This window comes from Narcine bancroftii, unplaced genomic scaffold (genome assembly GCF_036971445.1).
Source record: "Narcine bancroftii isolate sNarBan1 unplaced genomic scaffold, sNarBan1.hap1 Scaffold_267, whole genome shotgun sequence".
Lineage (NCBI taxonomy): Eukaryota > Metazoa > Chordata > Chondrichthyes > Torpediniformes > Narcinidae > Narcine > Narcine bancroftii.
Window position 1 is genome coordinate 424,212 of NW_027212002.1, and position 17,266 is coordinate 441,477.

Consider the following 17,266-nt stretch of genomic DNA (forward strand, 5'->3'; position numbering starts at 1 on the left):
TTGTTAAAGCAAAATGTTTGCCACATTCATACTGTGAGAAATTAGTGTAGCGGTTGGTGCAATGTGGCAACAGAATCAGCAATCAGGACTGGGGTTCAAATCCTGTGTTGTCTGTAAGGAGTTTGTTTGCATCTGTTGGGGTTTTTTCCAGGGCCTTCAGTTTCCTCCCACCGTTCAAATCATACCGGGGTTGTAGCCCAGGCTCGCGGGCCTAAAGGTAACTCGTGTTACCGTGCTGTGTGTCTTGAGTTTAAAAAGGTAAATGTAATTTAAAATGTACATTATTCACATTTTTATAAACAAATTTTCATCTCTTGGAGGAGAATAAATTTGGTTTATTGCACTCAGTTCTGGTCAAGTTATTATGGGTTGGAGGTAGATGCTTCAGAAAGGATGTAGAGGAGATTTACAAGGGTGCTGCCTAGATTGGGAAATGTGTTTTATAAACAAGGTTGACAGAGCTAGGGGTTTCCTCTTTAAAGAAATGAAGGATGACTTAATAGGGCTTAGATAGGGTAGGCAGCCAGTACATTTTTCCCTGGGGCAACAATATCAAATACCAGAGGATGTCTGTTCAAGATGAGTTGAGGAAGATGTCAGAGGCAAATTTGTTTTTTTTTTAAACCAGAGTGGTGGGTGCCGAGAATAACATTGCTGGTGGTGTTTGTGGAAACTGGTACCCGAGTGACATTCAACAGGCTCTTCACAGATACGAGAAATGGGTATGAGATAGGGAAGGATTAGATTGTTGTGGTGTAGGCTGACAGAGGTCAATACAAAATTGTGGGCAGAAGGGCCTTCAACATGCTGTAATGTTCTGTGATCTATGTTCTTAGGAAGAGTTCAATGATATTTACACAAGTACAATCTACCAATGTAATGAAAGTCTCACTTCCTGCAGTGTCCCTGGTATATCATCATTTTTAAGACGAATTAGCACAAGGCCCCATGAAGAGAATATACAATGGAAGATAGTAGTAGAAACAGAAGGGAACAAATAAATCCAGACCAATTAAACCTGAAACATTGACACCCTGTAGAGCTCGTCAAAAGAACCAAAGACTTGTTGATCCAAACCAAGGCTTTTATTAGCAAAAGACAGGAGCTCTTCACAGGTGGCCGACCAGTCCGGTATGATCCGACCTGGCTAGGGACACAACCTTTAAGGCCCAGACAGTAGGCGTGGCTTAGCTCTCAGCCAATCGCTGTAAGCACAGTCTAGATACTGTAACTATATACACTATATACATTGGTGATAGGTCTGTACTATCACACACCCCTCGATTGATTCTGCTCAACCCAACGAGTTCCTCCAATAACTTCTTTTTTTGCTCCACATTCAAGCATCTACAGGGCAGCACACTTAGCCCAACACTGTTACTGCGTCAGTGATCGAGACTTGGGTTCAGATCCCACACTGTCTGGAAAGAGTTTGTACGTTCTCCCGGTGTCTGCATGGGTTTTCCCCGGGTGCTCTGGTTTCCTCCCACCCTTCAAAACATACCAGTGTTTAAAGGTTAATTGGGTGTGATTGGGTGGCACGGGCTACAAATGTGGGCATGTCAAATGACAGTGAACAGGTTGAAAATGCCTGTTATATTTTTATAAAATAACCTTTTATGGTTCCCCATCTGGCAGGAGTTTGCAAGTAGGCGCGTATACCACACAAGTATGAATGCCTGCCTGTAGGTCCTATGCCTGGATAGTATGCAAAACAAAGCTTTTTCACTGCATCTTGGCACACTTGCAAATAAACATTTCAATAATATCAAAATATAGATTTTTCATTGTCCTAATCAAAAAAAGTACCCAAGCAAAATTCTGTTTGCTATTGATATATAGAGGTCGAGGTGCCACAAGACTAGTACCTCCAGGTTCAGGAACAGCTGCTCCCCCTCCACCATTAGACTCCTCAACGACAAACTTAAAGACTAATTTAAGGACTCTGACTTGTGCACATTAGTCATTAGTAAATATTTATTTTCGGTATTGCACTTCCTTCTTGTTTACATTTTCTCTTTTGTTTTCACCTTTTCCAGAGTAATTTTTTTTTGCACCACCGACATGCAGAAATTCTGCCTGGCTTGCAGGTAAAGAATCTCAGGGTTGTATGTACAGACATGTATGCACCCTGACAATAATCGGAACTTGGATCGACTTTCAGGCAGAGCTTCCCAGAATTCTTGAAGGTACAACAACTTAGTCACACCATTACTCGACTACTGAGCATGTCCCAACAATGAATTCTGGAACACAGTGAAATAGAGGGAGAACAAAGAAAAAAAAAGAAAGATATCAATAAGATAGAAAAAGTGCCGAGAATATTAACTAGAACGTTGCCTGGACTTCAGGAACTGAGTAAATGCACTGATATGCTGGAGGAACCTCAGCTGATCTCTTCACCATCTATAGGAGACAGATATGCAACTCAGGAACTGTATTACAGGGAAAGGTTTAAACAGGTTAGGATTTTATTTCCTGGAGCGTAGAAGACTGAGCGGAGATTTGATCGAGGTATTTAAAATTATGAGAGGGACAGACAGAGTCAATGTAGATAAACTTTTTTCACTGAGGGTCAATGAGATACAAACCAGAGGACATGGGTGAGGGTGAAAGGGAAAAAGATTAGGGGGAACTTCCTCACACAGAGAGTGGAGGGGGTGTGGAATGAGCTGCCAAATGAAGTGGTGAATGTGGGCTCAATTTTAACATTTAAGATGAATTTGGACAGGGACATGGATGGGGTGGGGGGGTATGGAGGGCTATGGATTGGGTACAGGTCAGTGGGACTAGCCCAAAAAAATGTTTCATACAGACTAGAAGGGCAGAAGGGGCCCATTTCTGTGCTCAATGTTCTATGGTCCTGTTATAGCTCTGTACAAGCCCTTCAGCCCCCGTTTGTGAACCTACTCCATGACAAGCAATTTTTTTTCCTACTGCTTCCTTATAATCCTCCATTATTCTCATATCCATGTGCCTCAGAGACTTTTGAATGCTCCTATTGTACCAACCTACCTCTCCAACCCCAGCAATGCATTTCAGGCACTGACCACTCTCTGGATTAAAAAACTTGCCTCTTGTCATCTCTCCTAAACTTTCCTCCACTTACCTTAAATTGATTACCTCTGGTCTTGGCCATTGCTGCCATAGGGAAAAGGTGCTGGATGTCCACCCTATCTATGCCTCTCATAATCTTATACACCTCAACTGAGTTGCCTCTCAAAGAGAATAATTTTCCTGCAATAAAGAAAATGACCTGCTAGTGGATGAAACAGGCAAGGGAGTTAACCCCAAAATTCTTCCACAAAAAAAAGCAATTCAGGACCTGGCCCATTCCCCTAGATGCAGCCTCTGCAATCTTTAACCATGGAATGAGAGCTCATTTTGGTTGGTCTACATTGTAGAATGTTCCTCTGTATGATTACAGTTTAATAAGGAAATGCTCAATTAAACCATCATTAATTACTCAGGTAAAATACCATCGCCATCAGTTACTGTATCCAACTGGAGTTTGTTTAGCTAGCATTCTCATTTCCAGAGGGTTGAGCAAATTTCCAGTGTACTCTCAAGTTTATTTTGGTAGCTGAGGCAAATGTCTGTCAGTTGCTAAAGGCAGTGTTACCTTCAGAATGTTGGGATATCACTCTCTTAACACATGATGCTCCCTCATGACAGCTAGAAACAAAAGGTAGTGTTGATATTTCCAGCCATAGTGACATGCGACCTTTAACCATGGAATGAGAGCTCATGATACACGATCAAAAATTTTAGTTTAATTTGTACTTTAACAGTGCAGAGATGGGCAGCGAATGGACCATCCAAGGACATCAACTTTGAATTGTGAAGATGTGAGCTTTAATTAGTCCTCTGTGACGCCCTCATCCACTCCTTCATATTAATCACCCCCTTGGCACCTTCCCCTGTGGCTGCAGGAGGAGCCACACCTCCTCCCTCACCACCATTTGGGGTCCCTGAACAGTCCTTCCAAGCGATGCAACACTTACTTGTGCTTCCACAGGAGTCACCTACAGCAGGTGGTGCTCCCATTGCAGCCTTATTATCGAGGAGGCTGGGAGATCACCTCACTGAGCACCTTCGCTCTGTAGGCATCAGTGACAGGGATCTCCCAGTGGCCAATCATTTCAATTCTGCATCCCATTCCTGCATTAACAGGTCTCATGGACAGTACTGTCAAACCAAGACCACCTGTAAAGGATGAGCAACGGTAACTTTCCATCTCAGCACTCTCCAACCAGATGGGATTAACATGAACTTCTCTGGATTCTACTAACCTACCCTCTGTTCTCCCCCCCTTTTCTCCATCCCTCTGTCTCCTTTCCTCCAGTTCTCCACCCCCTTCCATTCAAGCTATCCACATTTTCCTTGTTTACTGGGGTGCCCTTATTCACCCATTACCTGCGTGTCTGGGCTCCTCCCCCTGCCCCTCACCCTTTTGTTTGGGTGCATGCCTACATCTTGCTCATATCTTGATATCTTAATGAGGGGTTCAAGCCTGAATCATTGGTTTATGTACCCACATCTTTGCGACATAAAGTACACTGCTTTACCGGATTCGTTTCTCCAGCGTTGTGTTTTGACTTCAATCACACTACCTGATGTACTATGTAGAGGGTGGCAAGCCTGGATGACATGCAAAACCAAGCTTTTCACTGTATCACATTTGATAATAGACAATTAATTTAGATCAAAATATAGATTTTCACTGATCTAAGCCAATAAAGTACCAAACCCAAATTCTTTTTGCTATGACTGAGTTTCAGGTAGAGCTGAAGAATTCACAATGAGCATCTGTTGAAGGTACAGCACAGATGCAACATTCCTCGACTGCCTTAGCATGACCCAACAATTAATTCCAAAACACAATAGAGAGAGAAGTCATTTCCTTATGTGAAAAGAGATAGGAGCCCACATTTTGCAATCAACGCTGAAAGCATTTCCCCCAAAGCGAAGAGCACTTCTGCGTTGGAAATGCGATAATAATGAGTTTATTATCATATACATTGTACAATGTACATACGCAGCAAAGTCTTACTTGCTGCAGCTGAACAGGTACTTCATTTAAAAACAAATCTACAAAAATATACATTAAATTAAAAGGATAATAAATACAAAAATAGGTAGAGCATCTATTCAATTACCATATGGGGGAAAAACAGTGGCCAACAATCGTCCAGACCATCCCTTTTTGGTGTTGTTGGAGCAGTCTCTGATCAGTGTAACAAGGGGAGGTTCAAAAGCCTGATAGTAATTGGAAGGAAAGAGTTCTTGAGCCGAGAAGTGCTGGTCCTCAGCTTTGTGGACATTCCACTTGAAGGTGGCATTGAGAAGAGGTTATGACAAAAGTCCTTTATGATGTTGGCTGCCTTCTGGGGCGATTGAAAATACACATTGGTGCAAATTACTCTGTATGGGTTCCAAGGTTTGTGTTTGCAAAACATGAAGCTTTTACATCATAAACCACAGAACTAGGAACTGCCCGTTTAAATGCTCAACTCAAAATAAACGATACAAAGAAGCAAATTTTTGCAGAATTATTTTTGGAGGTTTTTTTTTAAGTCAGCTTCAAATCCCAAAGGAAGACTTTAAATGACTGTTATTTTATTCAAGAACTGAAAGATTGATATTCCATCTTTGATCTTGTGAGAGATAATAGAATATAGGAAGTAAAGTTAGTATGAATGAAATAAGGAAGACTAGACTAGACTAGAGGAAGTTAAGTAAGTGCTGAGTAGGGATGAAGTCCGATAAGAGTGTGAGGAAGGGTTACGCAAGTGTAATAGAATAAGGGTCTTCTAGTGATAGAAAGAATTAGCAAGTTCTGCATAAAGAATTAGTAACTCCTGGGGGATGAGATGTGTGAATAAGGACAAAGGCAGATTCTTGAATAAGGACAATGACATGATGGGGCCCAGACAGGATACCCCATGGTCTTTCAAGTTTACAGAAACTGCACGTAGACAGACAGAATTACCAAATGCCAAACCAATCCAATGTTGGGGGGGGGGGGGAGGGTATCTCTACACTGAAATGAACTGTATAAAAGTTGGGAGAGCCCCAGTACGTGTGTGTATTCCCAGGGTAAGGGGAAGCACCCAACTTTGCACTGTTGTACAATAAATGTTCTTTGTTCTCAATTTTTGTCTCGAGCGAAATCTGTGAAGGTACTGCTGTTTCTCACAATTGGGGGCTCGTCCGGGATCCCACTCCCTCCACTGACAGAGTGCCCGACGACAGGGGTAGGTGTACCCCGGCTAATTCAGCTGGACTCCCGGGCGATGGGTGACTGGTCAGTGGACGAAGCGAGTGATATCCGAGAAGAGGTATTGAGAACAAACGACGGGAGGACGTTAAGGAAGCGCGCTAGGAATAGCTACTGGATCCCGGTAAGAGGAATTTATTTACCTGCTAGTATGGGGGGAGTGAGTAGCAAGGGAAACAGTCCTGGAGAAGGACGGGAGGATCAGATACCTAAACATAGTCCGTTAGGATTAATGTTATCTGATTGGGGTGCAGGGAAAACCCATGGGAAAGATAAACAGACCATGGTCAGGTATTGCCATCAGGAATGGGTTAATAATCCAATAAAAGGGAGTTCGGCATATTGGCCAAAGTTCGGATCCGACGAGGACTGGATGTGTCAGGCATTGAACATCTGGCTCTACCAAAATCAAGGAGGTAATACCGAGAGCAGAGAATATGGAGCCTGTTGGCTCAGTGGAATGTTTGATCAAATGATTTTGAGTGAAAAGGAATGAAAGAACAAGGATGAGGAACCCTCTGCCACTAAAATACAAGGATGGGATGTGTTACATTCCCTTCCTCCACGTTATGCTCCCCCTGTGCCAGCTCCTATCACCCTCCTCTCACCTACGCTTTACCCTTCTTTACCTTCCCCTCCACCTCCACAGTTAGAGAAAGAAGAAGAAAGTAGGGGTGGTATGATGACCCGCTCACAGAGTACAAGATTAACGCCTCAATTGACACGAGAGGGAGGAGACTTTGATTATGAGGGTCATTCAGAACATCATAGAGGAGGGGATAAGCCAGAAATGAACTGGATGAGACCTTTACGAGAGGTTCCCTTGGGAGGGGATGTGGGGGGTCTTGGGTTCGTAAATGTGCCTCTGACTAGTACGGAGGTGCGCAATTTTAAGAAGGAAATGGCCTCCCTGATAGAAGACCCTCAGGGATGTGCAGAACAATTAGATCAATTTTTGGGACCTAATATATATATACCTGGGATGAATTAATATCGATCTTTAAGACTCTGTTTACTTTGGATGAGCGTGGAATGATTCGCCAGGCAGGGATTAGTGTCTGGGATAGGGAACACCAAGGGGGACCAGAGGCGATACCTGGAGAAGCTAAATTTCCCCTGGTAAACCCAAATTGGGATAAGACTACTAATGATGGTCGCACACAAATGGAGGAGTACAGGGTTAATCTAATAAAAGGAATGAAGGAATCTGTTCCAAAAGGACAGAACTTTAAGAAGGCATTTGAGGCTCCCCAAGGTCCCAAGGAGACCCCCTCTGCATTTCTGAATAGATTGCGTGCAGCCATACAGCAGTATGGGGGTTGGATATAGGATCCCCAGCAGGTGAACAGTTGGTATTGACGGGCTTTGTTACTAATTCAGCCCCAGATATCAGGAAGAAATTACAAAAGACAAAGAATTGGCATGAACAGGGAATAGCACAGCTTTTACAGATCGCACAAAGGGCATACATCCAGACGTCTGAAGATAAACAGAAAGGAAAGGCTAAGATTTGGATGTAGGCAGTCAAGGAAGTTGTGGAGGGACAGCAGGGAAATGTGTGTGCCAGCTCCTGGACGTTGGGAGGAGCGCCAGGGGTGGGGAAGTAGAGACCAGAGCAGAGGCAGGGGTAGAGGAGAATTCCGGGGACAACGACCATCCCCGGGACCCCATGGAGACCCTGGTAGAAATTGGGAAACAGGAGCATTATTTCGCTATTATTGTAAAAAGGAGGGACACTTTAAGAGGGAATGCCCAATGTGAGCCAGGGAGACGCGATCTTACAGTCTAGTATCTTACAACAGCCCGAGGGTGTTAAAACAGAAGGGACAGTGCTGGTTTCGGGAGTGGGAGGAAGAGATTTTACGGTCCCTATACTAAAGAATGTAAGGATACAAATGGGAGAAAAGATAATAACAGAGGATATTTTACTAGTTCCCCAAGCTGGAGTTTGCTTGTTGGGACGGGATTTACAGGACCAATTGGCTATCGGTACCAGACCACAGGGATCAAGTATCGGGGTTCAATTTTATGTACTAACAGAGGAGGATCGGGAACTAATAAATCCTGCAGTATGGGCAGAAAGAGGCAATAGAAGAGGGTTAGATGTTCCTCCCCTGCAAGTTACTTTGAAAGACCCTGACCAAGTAATTAGACGAAAACAGTATCCAATTCCTATGGCTGGCCGAAAGGGGCTGCAGCCAGTAATTGACCAATTGGTGAAAGATGGTATACTCATACCTTGTATGTCACCTTTTAATACCCCAATTTTACCTGTCTGAAAACCAGACGGTCCTATCGATTAGTGCAGGATTTGAGGGAGTTAAACAAAATCATTCTCACCCGTTATCCGGTCGTACCTAACCCCTATACCACACATGTCAAACTCTGGCCCACGGGCCAAATTTGGCCGACGATATAATTATATTTGGCCTGCAAGATCATTTCAAAAATGTATTAGAGGTGGCCCGCTGGCCGCCGCGCCAGTATAGCGCATGCACAGTAATACAACAAATCCGAGAATGCATTGGCGTCAGCCCGCTAATCGCCCCCACCTCCTCTGTTTACGTTGCAGGGTCTCACCATGGACGCTGGTTTTGGGGCCTGGCTGGTGTCAGGGGAAGCCAAGGCCGCTTCCCAGCGCCCGGAACTGGAGGCCTCGGGCCTGACCTCGCCAGGACCGTTGCCCACTCCCCCTCCCTGCCACAGGCCGATCCGCGACTCACGGTGACGGGGCCGCTGATCCGCCGAGATGCCACCCTGCAGCGAGAGCTGACGCCCCCGCACTGTTGTTGTCCAACCCGATCGCCCGCAAACCCCGCCCTCCCGCACACAGGCCTGAGTAAGGATTATGAACTTTAATCTCAGCATAAAACGATCTTCCAATCGTTTCATGTCACAGTGATAAATATATTCCTGGTTAAAAATGGTCCTTCACCTGGATACAAGCTCATTAGGCATAAAACTTGAAAAGTGTGTAAATCAAAGGATATCTGTACCAATGGAAAAAGGGCATGGCAAATAACCCTGCTAGAGTTCATGCCCACAATCAGTCACCCATTGGATTGTTTCAGGAATCATGTTATTCTCCCACATTCTCAATAGCCCTCAGATTTTACTATTCGACAGCACACTAGCAACATTTGACAAATCCTCTATAGAGAAATATTATTTATTGAATATTTTACTTCTCATTTGTTAATGTTTCTGGAAAGAGTTTATCCAAAACTATTATTAAACATTTATTTTAATAAGAAAAAGTTTAACATTACACAGGTTGAAAGAAGAGAAAACATGCAGATGTTGTTGAAAATTTTCAATAAATATTTAGTTCGGTCTTCGACTTAGTCCAAATTTTTAATTTTGGCCCTCCGTGAATTTGAGTTTGACACCCCTGAGTTAGAGCATGTTTGTTTAGAAGTGGTAGATTTACAGACAAAAATTAGAGATGATTTAAGTGATGAACCTTTACGGGAGGGTGAAAGATGGTTTATTGATGGATCTTCCCGCTGCATTGATGGCATTCGTTATAGCGGGGAAAGTGTAGTGGATGGGAATGATGGAGTTGTGATTGAAGCCAGTCGGCTTCCCGGTCATTGGTCGGCACAATCCTGTGAATTATATGCCCTCTGTAGAGCTCTCCAGGGTTTAGAGGGAAAGGTGGGCACAATCTATACTGACTCAAAGGATGCCTTTGGTGTAGTGCACACATTTGGAACGATTTGGAAAGAGCGGGGAATGATAACTGGGAAAGGACAAAAGTTGATCCATGAAAACTTAATTGTTCAATCCTTAGATGCTCTTATGTTACCTGAGGAGATAGCTGTAGTTCATGTACGGGGCCATCAACTTATTGACAGTCCTGAAGCACAGGGGAACAGACGGGCAGATGAAGCTGCCAAACAGGCTGCACTCACAAAAAGAATAGATATGCAGCTGTTACTCCCCACCCCACATGAGGTTAAAAAGACTCCCATCTTTTCACAGGAAGAGGAGGTTTATATAAAAGACCAGGGAATGCATCAAACTGCCGATGGGTTGTGGTGGACGGCAGAGGGACGCCAAGTACTGAACAAAGCCTTGGCTCATCAGATTATTGATCAGGTCCACCAGCAGACAGATTGGGGAACACAGGCTTTTGTACGGTCCTTTAATTGCTCGGGAATATACACCATAGCCAAGCAAAGTACTCGGGGGTGCCCAATCGGTCAGCGAGTGAATAAGAAAGTCATGCGCCAGGTAATGCCTGGCGGTCGCGATATAGCCATACGCCCGTTTCAACGACTACAGATTGATTCACGGAATTACCTAAGATAGGGGTTTATAAATACATCCTGGTGATTGTGGATCATTTTACTCGATGGGTTGAGGCTTTCCCGACCCCTAATGATCGTGCTAGCACCGTTATCCGGATATTACTAGAGTCTGTTATTCCGCATTATGGCATTATTCAAACCAATGACTCAGATCGAGGTACACATTTTACCTCTCAGGTACTCCAGGGTGTGTGTAAAGTCCTGGGAATAGATTGGCAGTTACATACCCCATGGCACCCCCAGAGTTCAGGCTGTGTTGAACGGATGAATCAGACCCTGAAAAATCAACTCACTTGACTTCATGAGGAAACTGGCCTCTCCTGGATTAAATGCTTACCCTTAGCTTTAATCAGGACTCGCACAGCTCCTCGTAAGGACCTTGCTGTCTCACCATATGAAGTGATGTTTGGTCTTCCTTACATGGGATTCCACACTGATGCCCCTACCCCTGAGGCTAATGACCAGTACATATCTAAACATTTACAGGGACTTTCAACTTCTCTATATGACTTACGACAGAAGGGTTTATTAGCTCAAAACCCACCCCTGGACTATCCTATTCATTCTGTTAAACCTGGTGATTGGGTATATGTAAAAGCGTGGCAAGACCATAAACTAAAACCGATATGGGATGGCCCTTATTGTGTACTTCTGATTACAGACCCTGTAGTGCGGACAAAAGAAAAGGGGTGGACTCACATACAACGCATTAAACAAGTTAACCCACAAACTAAAGACGTTGATAATACACCCTCCACCTGGCGTGCAGTCTCGCATCCTTCTGGTCTGAAAGTTACGCTACACCGGGAAAAAGTGCTGTAATGTTATTTTTATTAATTGCTGTATTGTTTTTTCTGCTGGTTCCCAATTTTTGGGAAACCACCCAATTGTACACAATGTATTAAGTCCTCCTGGAATAGGGGCAGCAGAGGTGATAATTACTTTGAGGAATGGACAAGTTTACCTTTAGAATGCAGACAGGGCACAGGTATAGAGTCTATTCATAGTGGGGTACCTTATTTAGTATGGTTTAATTCAGGATCCCAACATGGACCAGGGAAACAGACCTGCCCTAGGGGAGTGGATTGGGTTGGCGTCCCGGCCTCTACAGATATTAAAGAGATGAGTGGTAAAAATATGGTACAAAGAAGATGGTGGGAAAATGGTCGGCAGAACATTAGTCAGGGCTATACCTGGAGTCGGGATGAAGGGGGTGTATATGCTAATGCTCACAGACAAGCTGCTACTCACAGGTTAGGTAACAATAAACCGCCCCCCCCCCCAACTTGGCATCTTGTAAATCATCCTTTGGGTCACGAATACATTCGGAAGGCTAAAGGCCATCACTATAAGGGGGATTCGAGTTGTAAACGGCTCAAGCTACTCCAGAGTACCACAGCTGTTTGGCATTTAAACCGTTTAACCAGACTCCAGGCAGTTTTGATGAATATCACCAAACAGACAGCGACAGCCTTGGATTTATTGGCTGAAGAACAATGACAGATACGAGCTACAGCTTATCAAAACCGCCTGGCTCTTGAGATCGATTGATGAGAATGGTCACAATCGTCAGGCGGTTGAACTTTTTACTGGTGACTGGAGGTGGATACACACAGCCCTTATAGCAGTTGGACTCGTTATTTTAGCCATCGTGATACTTCCCTGCCTAATGACTTGTGTGCAGTGTTTAATTCAACGGACCCTTCGTCAGATCACTACAACCCAAAGGATGTGTTTCCCAAACTCGGTCTGATGATGCTGAGAATACAGTTCGTTTGCTGACTCGCTGGGAAAAAAGACCAAGTTTCCAGTTGAGAATTTACTAAGCGTAGCTAAAGAAAAAGTGCGGATTGTGAGAGATACTAGAATATAGGAAGTAAAACTAGTGAATGAAATAAGGAAGACTAGACTAGAGGAAGTTACGTAAGTGCTGAGTAGGGATGAAGTCCGATAAGAGTGTGAGGAAGGGTTACGCAAGTGTAATAGAATAAGGGTCTTCTAGTGATAGAAAGAATTAGCAAGTTCTGCATAAAGAATTAGCAACTCCTGGGGGATGAGATGTGTGAATAAGAACAAAGGCAGATTCATGAATAAGGACAATGACATGATGGGGCCCAGACAGGATACCCCATGGTCTTTCAAGTTTACAGAAACTGCAAGTAGGCAGACAGAATTACCAAATGCCAAACCAATCCAGGAGGCAGAAGAATGTTAGGGGGGGGGAGGGTACCTCTACACTGAAATGAACAGTATAAAAGTTGGGTGAGCCCCAGTATGTGTGTGTATTCCCAGGGTAAGGGGAAGCACCCAACTTTGCACTGTTGTACAATAAATGTTCTTTGTTCTCAATTTTTGTCTCGAGCGAAATCTGTGAAGGTACTGCTGTTTCTCACATTCTCATTTCTCTCGCATTTTTCTTGTACTACTTATATCCAAAGTTGTCTTAACAATTGCCTCAACCAAAGGAACAAAACAATTATCAACAATAGTGTTAAACAGATCTTCATATCCAAGTAGGGAGCCGAGTGTCGAGTGGTACATATTCCTCTCATTCACACCCTCAGTGATCCACATTCCTCCATTCTGACAACCTTCCCAAGTCTCTGCACACTTGTGGCCTGATTCTCCACGTATTCCACTCCTCATCATCGACCAGCTCTATTGATGAGTCTCTCGAGTGTCACATTATAGCTATTCCCTTGCCTTCCCCTCATAATTCTGTGCCCTTGGTCCTCAAAAACAATTTTTGAGAAGAGTTTTGTTTTCTGTTTAAACAATCGACACCCCCTCATGATTTTACTCTTAAACTTTGTTGCTCAAAGGAGAACAAATCAAACCTATTCTAAATGTAGCCAAAAAAGCTCATTCCTAAAACTATTTTAGAACATCTTGTTCATGCCTTTTCAAAGACATTCACATCCTTCCAGAAACACTAGGAATAGAACTCTATACAGCTTTCAAATTGTTGCCCAACCAAGTTTTATTGTGAAAAGTTCAGCAATCAGTTCTCTGCTTTCGAGTTGTGCTTTTATTGTCCTTCCATTACTTTTAACTATCACGCCCAGTTCCTCATGTAATTTCTAAGATAAACTACTGTGACATGAAGGATGTGATAGTACATCATTGGCCTATTGCTGGGGGCAACCTCTGTACCTGCAGGAATCTGAGGGGACAGGACAACACCTGGCCAGCTGTCAATCAGTCGACCTGAATGGATCAAGCCCCACACGGTCGGGTGTCAATCATCCTCTGGGATTAAAAGCCTGCGCCGGCCTCCCGAGGCCTCACTCAGAATTGCTGCAGCTACAGCCAGCCTGGCTCTGTGGAAGTCTTTGTGGATTAAAGCCAATTGTACAGTCTTTACCTTGTGTGTGTGATTCTGGCTAACAGCGCTCCACTATTTAATCCACAAAATTTTCCCATGGCTGCCATGGAAAAACTCCTGAGTGCAGGGAGCCGAGAGGTTGACCCACACCACCCGGAAGCCCAGACATGCTTCGAGATCTGGCAGCACGCGGTCGAGGCACACAAGGGCAACATCCTGGACTCTGATCGGAAGAGGTTGGTCCTATTCCAGTCAAAGCTGGGTCCCCGCACCTTCCAGGTAACCAAAGGCTGCTCCACGTACAAGAGCGCAATGGAGACTCTCTTGTACAAGCCCCCCATGAATATGGTCTGTGCAAGGTACCTCCTCAACACCTGAGCCCAGCAACCCGGGGAGTCGGCGGAGTCTTACCTGGGACACTTGCGAGAGCTGGCCTGACCGTGTCTGGCTGAACCCAGGGTAGGTGCAGAGGTAGTCAAGAGGCTGATCTGGGATGCCTTCATCCGAGGGCTACACTCGAGGGCCATCCGGCAGAGGCTATGCCCTAACTAGGACTGTGAAAGTGGTCCAAACCCTGGAAGCAGCAGCCCTGCATGTCGAAACCTTCGATTCCGGGTTCCCCCAGACTCCCTCATAGCCCTCTCACACTGCAGCTGCAGCCCCAGGCTGAGCTGGAGAGGAGAATGTTGCTGCGGCAGGCGCCCGGCGCTCCTGTAAGTACTGTGGGTCAGATCGACGATCGCACCAAAACTGCCCAACTAGGAACCAGTATTGTTCCTGACGTGGCAAAAAAGGCCACTTTGCAATAGTGTGCCTCTCGAAACCTGCTGCAGCTCAGCGGCCCTATATGACCTTCCTACTTCCTCCGCGAACCACCCCCCACGTGTGCATGCCGGGTGGCACCATTGTTCCCGTGAAGACTTCCGCCTTCCCCGTCTTCGAACATGCAACATCCGGCCCCACCAGCAACTGTCGCAGTGTGTGCCCCAAGCATCTGCACCAGCCCTCGCTGAGAACTACAGCGACATCACTTCCAGCTCATGGTGTGATGTCACTTCCGGCTGACAGAACAACTTCACTGCAGCCAGCCGTGATGACGTCACTTCCCCAGGCACAGCGGACACGGCTGGGGAAGGAGGCCAGCCACACAGCAGCTCCCCACATGCCGCCGCCATCTTGGGCCAGGGAGCACCCGACATGGAGGGCCCCCAACATCGTTGAGAACAACGTGGTCAACATGGGCGATGACCAGGCCGCCCTACCGACACTCCCCTTGCCTCCGGGTGCCATCAGCTGCCACACGTCGCACCCAGCGATTGACGGCAATGTTGTCGACACGGGCGATGACCAAGCCATCCTACCGGCGCTCCCCATGCCTCGGGAGGCCATTGGCTACTGCACGCTGCACCTCACAACCAAAGTCGATGTGGTCAACATGGGTGATGACCAGGCTGCCCTATCAACATTCCCCATCCCTCCGGATAGTGACTCAGAGTGGTCCTGGCCGCCACCACGCTGACCAGGGACATTCCTCACGATCTCAGGCGCTCCATGATGGTCATGCGAGTCAACGGGCAGGTAACAAAGTGCCTGTTCGACAGTGGCAGCACCTAGAGCTTTATTCACCTGAGTGTGGCCCATTCCATAAGGTTAAAGGTCCACTCGACCACCTGCTCGATCACCCTCGCCAGCAAGGATAAGTCTGTTGGTACCCTCGGGCGCTACTTGGTTAATATAACGGTGGGAGGGGAGACTTACACAGGATTCAGGCTCCTGGTCATGCCCACACTCTGCACACCACTCCTCCTGGGCCTGGATTTCCAGTGCCACCTCCAGAGTGTCACCCTTGCTTTCGGGGAGCCTCAACCTCCACTCACATTACACACCATGCCAACCTACCAGCTCCGCCAACCTGCGGCCTCTCCACACTGTGCATCACCCCAGCAGCGCTCTTTCCATATCTTGCACTAGGCTGCAAGCCGATCGCCACCAGAAGTAGGCGCTATTGTGCTCCAGACAGGGACTTCATCAAGGTGGAGGTGCGGTGACTCCTGGCGGAAGGCGTTATAGAGCCCTTGGAGAGCCCAAATCCTGGTGGTCAAAGGGGGAAGTAAGCAGAGGATAGTCGTGGATTACTGCCAGACCATTAATTGGTACACCTAGCTGGATGCCTAGCCCCTGCTGAGGATCGCCGACATGGTCAATGAGATTGCCCGCAACCGGGTTTTCTCCACGATTGACTGAAGTTGGCGTATCACCAAATCCCTATCCACACAAAGGACGACCCCTACACCATCTTTAAGGTGGACGAGCACCTGTACCAGTTCCACCAGGTTCCTTTTGGGGTCATGAATGGGGTCTCTGTCTTCCAGCGGAAGATGGATCGCATGGTAGACCGGCCAAGCTGAAGGCGACGTTCCCATATCTGGATAACGTCATTATCTGTGGCTGTGACTAGCAGGACCATGATGCTAACCTGGAAAAATTCCTCCAGACAGCCACAGAGCTGAACCTCATTTACAACGAGGAGGAGTGTGTGTTCAGCACCACCTGCTTCGCCATCCTGGGGTACATCGTGGCCCATGGAGTTGTCGGCCCAGATCTGGAAAGGATGCACCCATTAATGGAGTTACCCCTCCCTCCCCCCACAGTAAACGCCCTCCGTAGGTGCCTGGGCCTATTCTCTTATTACTCGCAGTGGGTCCCTCACTTCTTGGACAAGTTCCGCCCACTGGTCCAAGCCACAACTTTTCTCCTCCCACCTGAGGCGCAGGCAGCCTTCACCTGCATCAGGCAAGACATCGCGGACACCACAATGGAGGCTGTGGTTGAGGACTCCCCCTTCCAGGTGGAGAGCGATGCCTCCGAGGTGGCCTTCGTTGCTACCCTCAACCAAGGGGGACGCCCCATCGCTGCCTTCTCCTGGACCATCCACGGCTCCGAGCTAGGGCACTCCGCCATTGAAAAAGAGGCCCAGGCGATTGTGGAAGCGGTCCACCACTGGCCTCATGGGCCAGCAGGCCATGGCATTCATGTTTAACACTACTCACAAGAGCAAGATAAAGAACGAGAAGATCCTGCACTGGAGAGTCAAGCTGGCAACCTACAGCTATGACATTCAGTACCGCCCCGGGAAGTTTAACAACTCCCCTGATGCCCTCTCTTGCACCTTCACATCTATGCATGACGACAGGTTGCAGGCATTGCATGAGCCCCTCTGCCATCCGGGCGTCACCCAGTTGTACCATTTTGTTAAGTCCCAAAATCTGCCGTACACCATCAGGGACATGACCGAGGCCTGTCGGGTCTGTGCGGAGTGTAAACCCCATTTCTTCCACAACCCCCGAC

The 17,266-nt window shown here is 46.4% G+C and overlaps 1 protein-coding gene across 2 annotated transcripts in view; it reads right to left on the bottom strand.

Annotated features, from left to right (window-relative positions):
• Positions 1-15,978, bottom strand: part of LOC138750789 (glycophorin-C-like) — a 108,078-nt gene extending 92,100 nt beyond the window's left edge. The window contains exon 1 of one of the 2 annotated variants that reach the window (XM_069912929.1): positions 15,818-15,978. In XM_069912929.1, coding sequence (XP_069769030.1) covers positions 15,818-15,854 — 37 coding nt within the window. In that variant the 5' untranslated portion in view covers positions 15,855-15,978. The remainder of the gene's footprint in view (positions 1-15,817) is intronic. The other variant, XM_069912930.1, reaches the window with a different exon arrangement.
• Between the last annotated feature and the right edge of the window lie 1,288 nt (positions 15,979-17,266).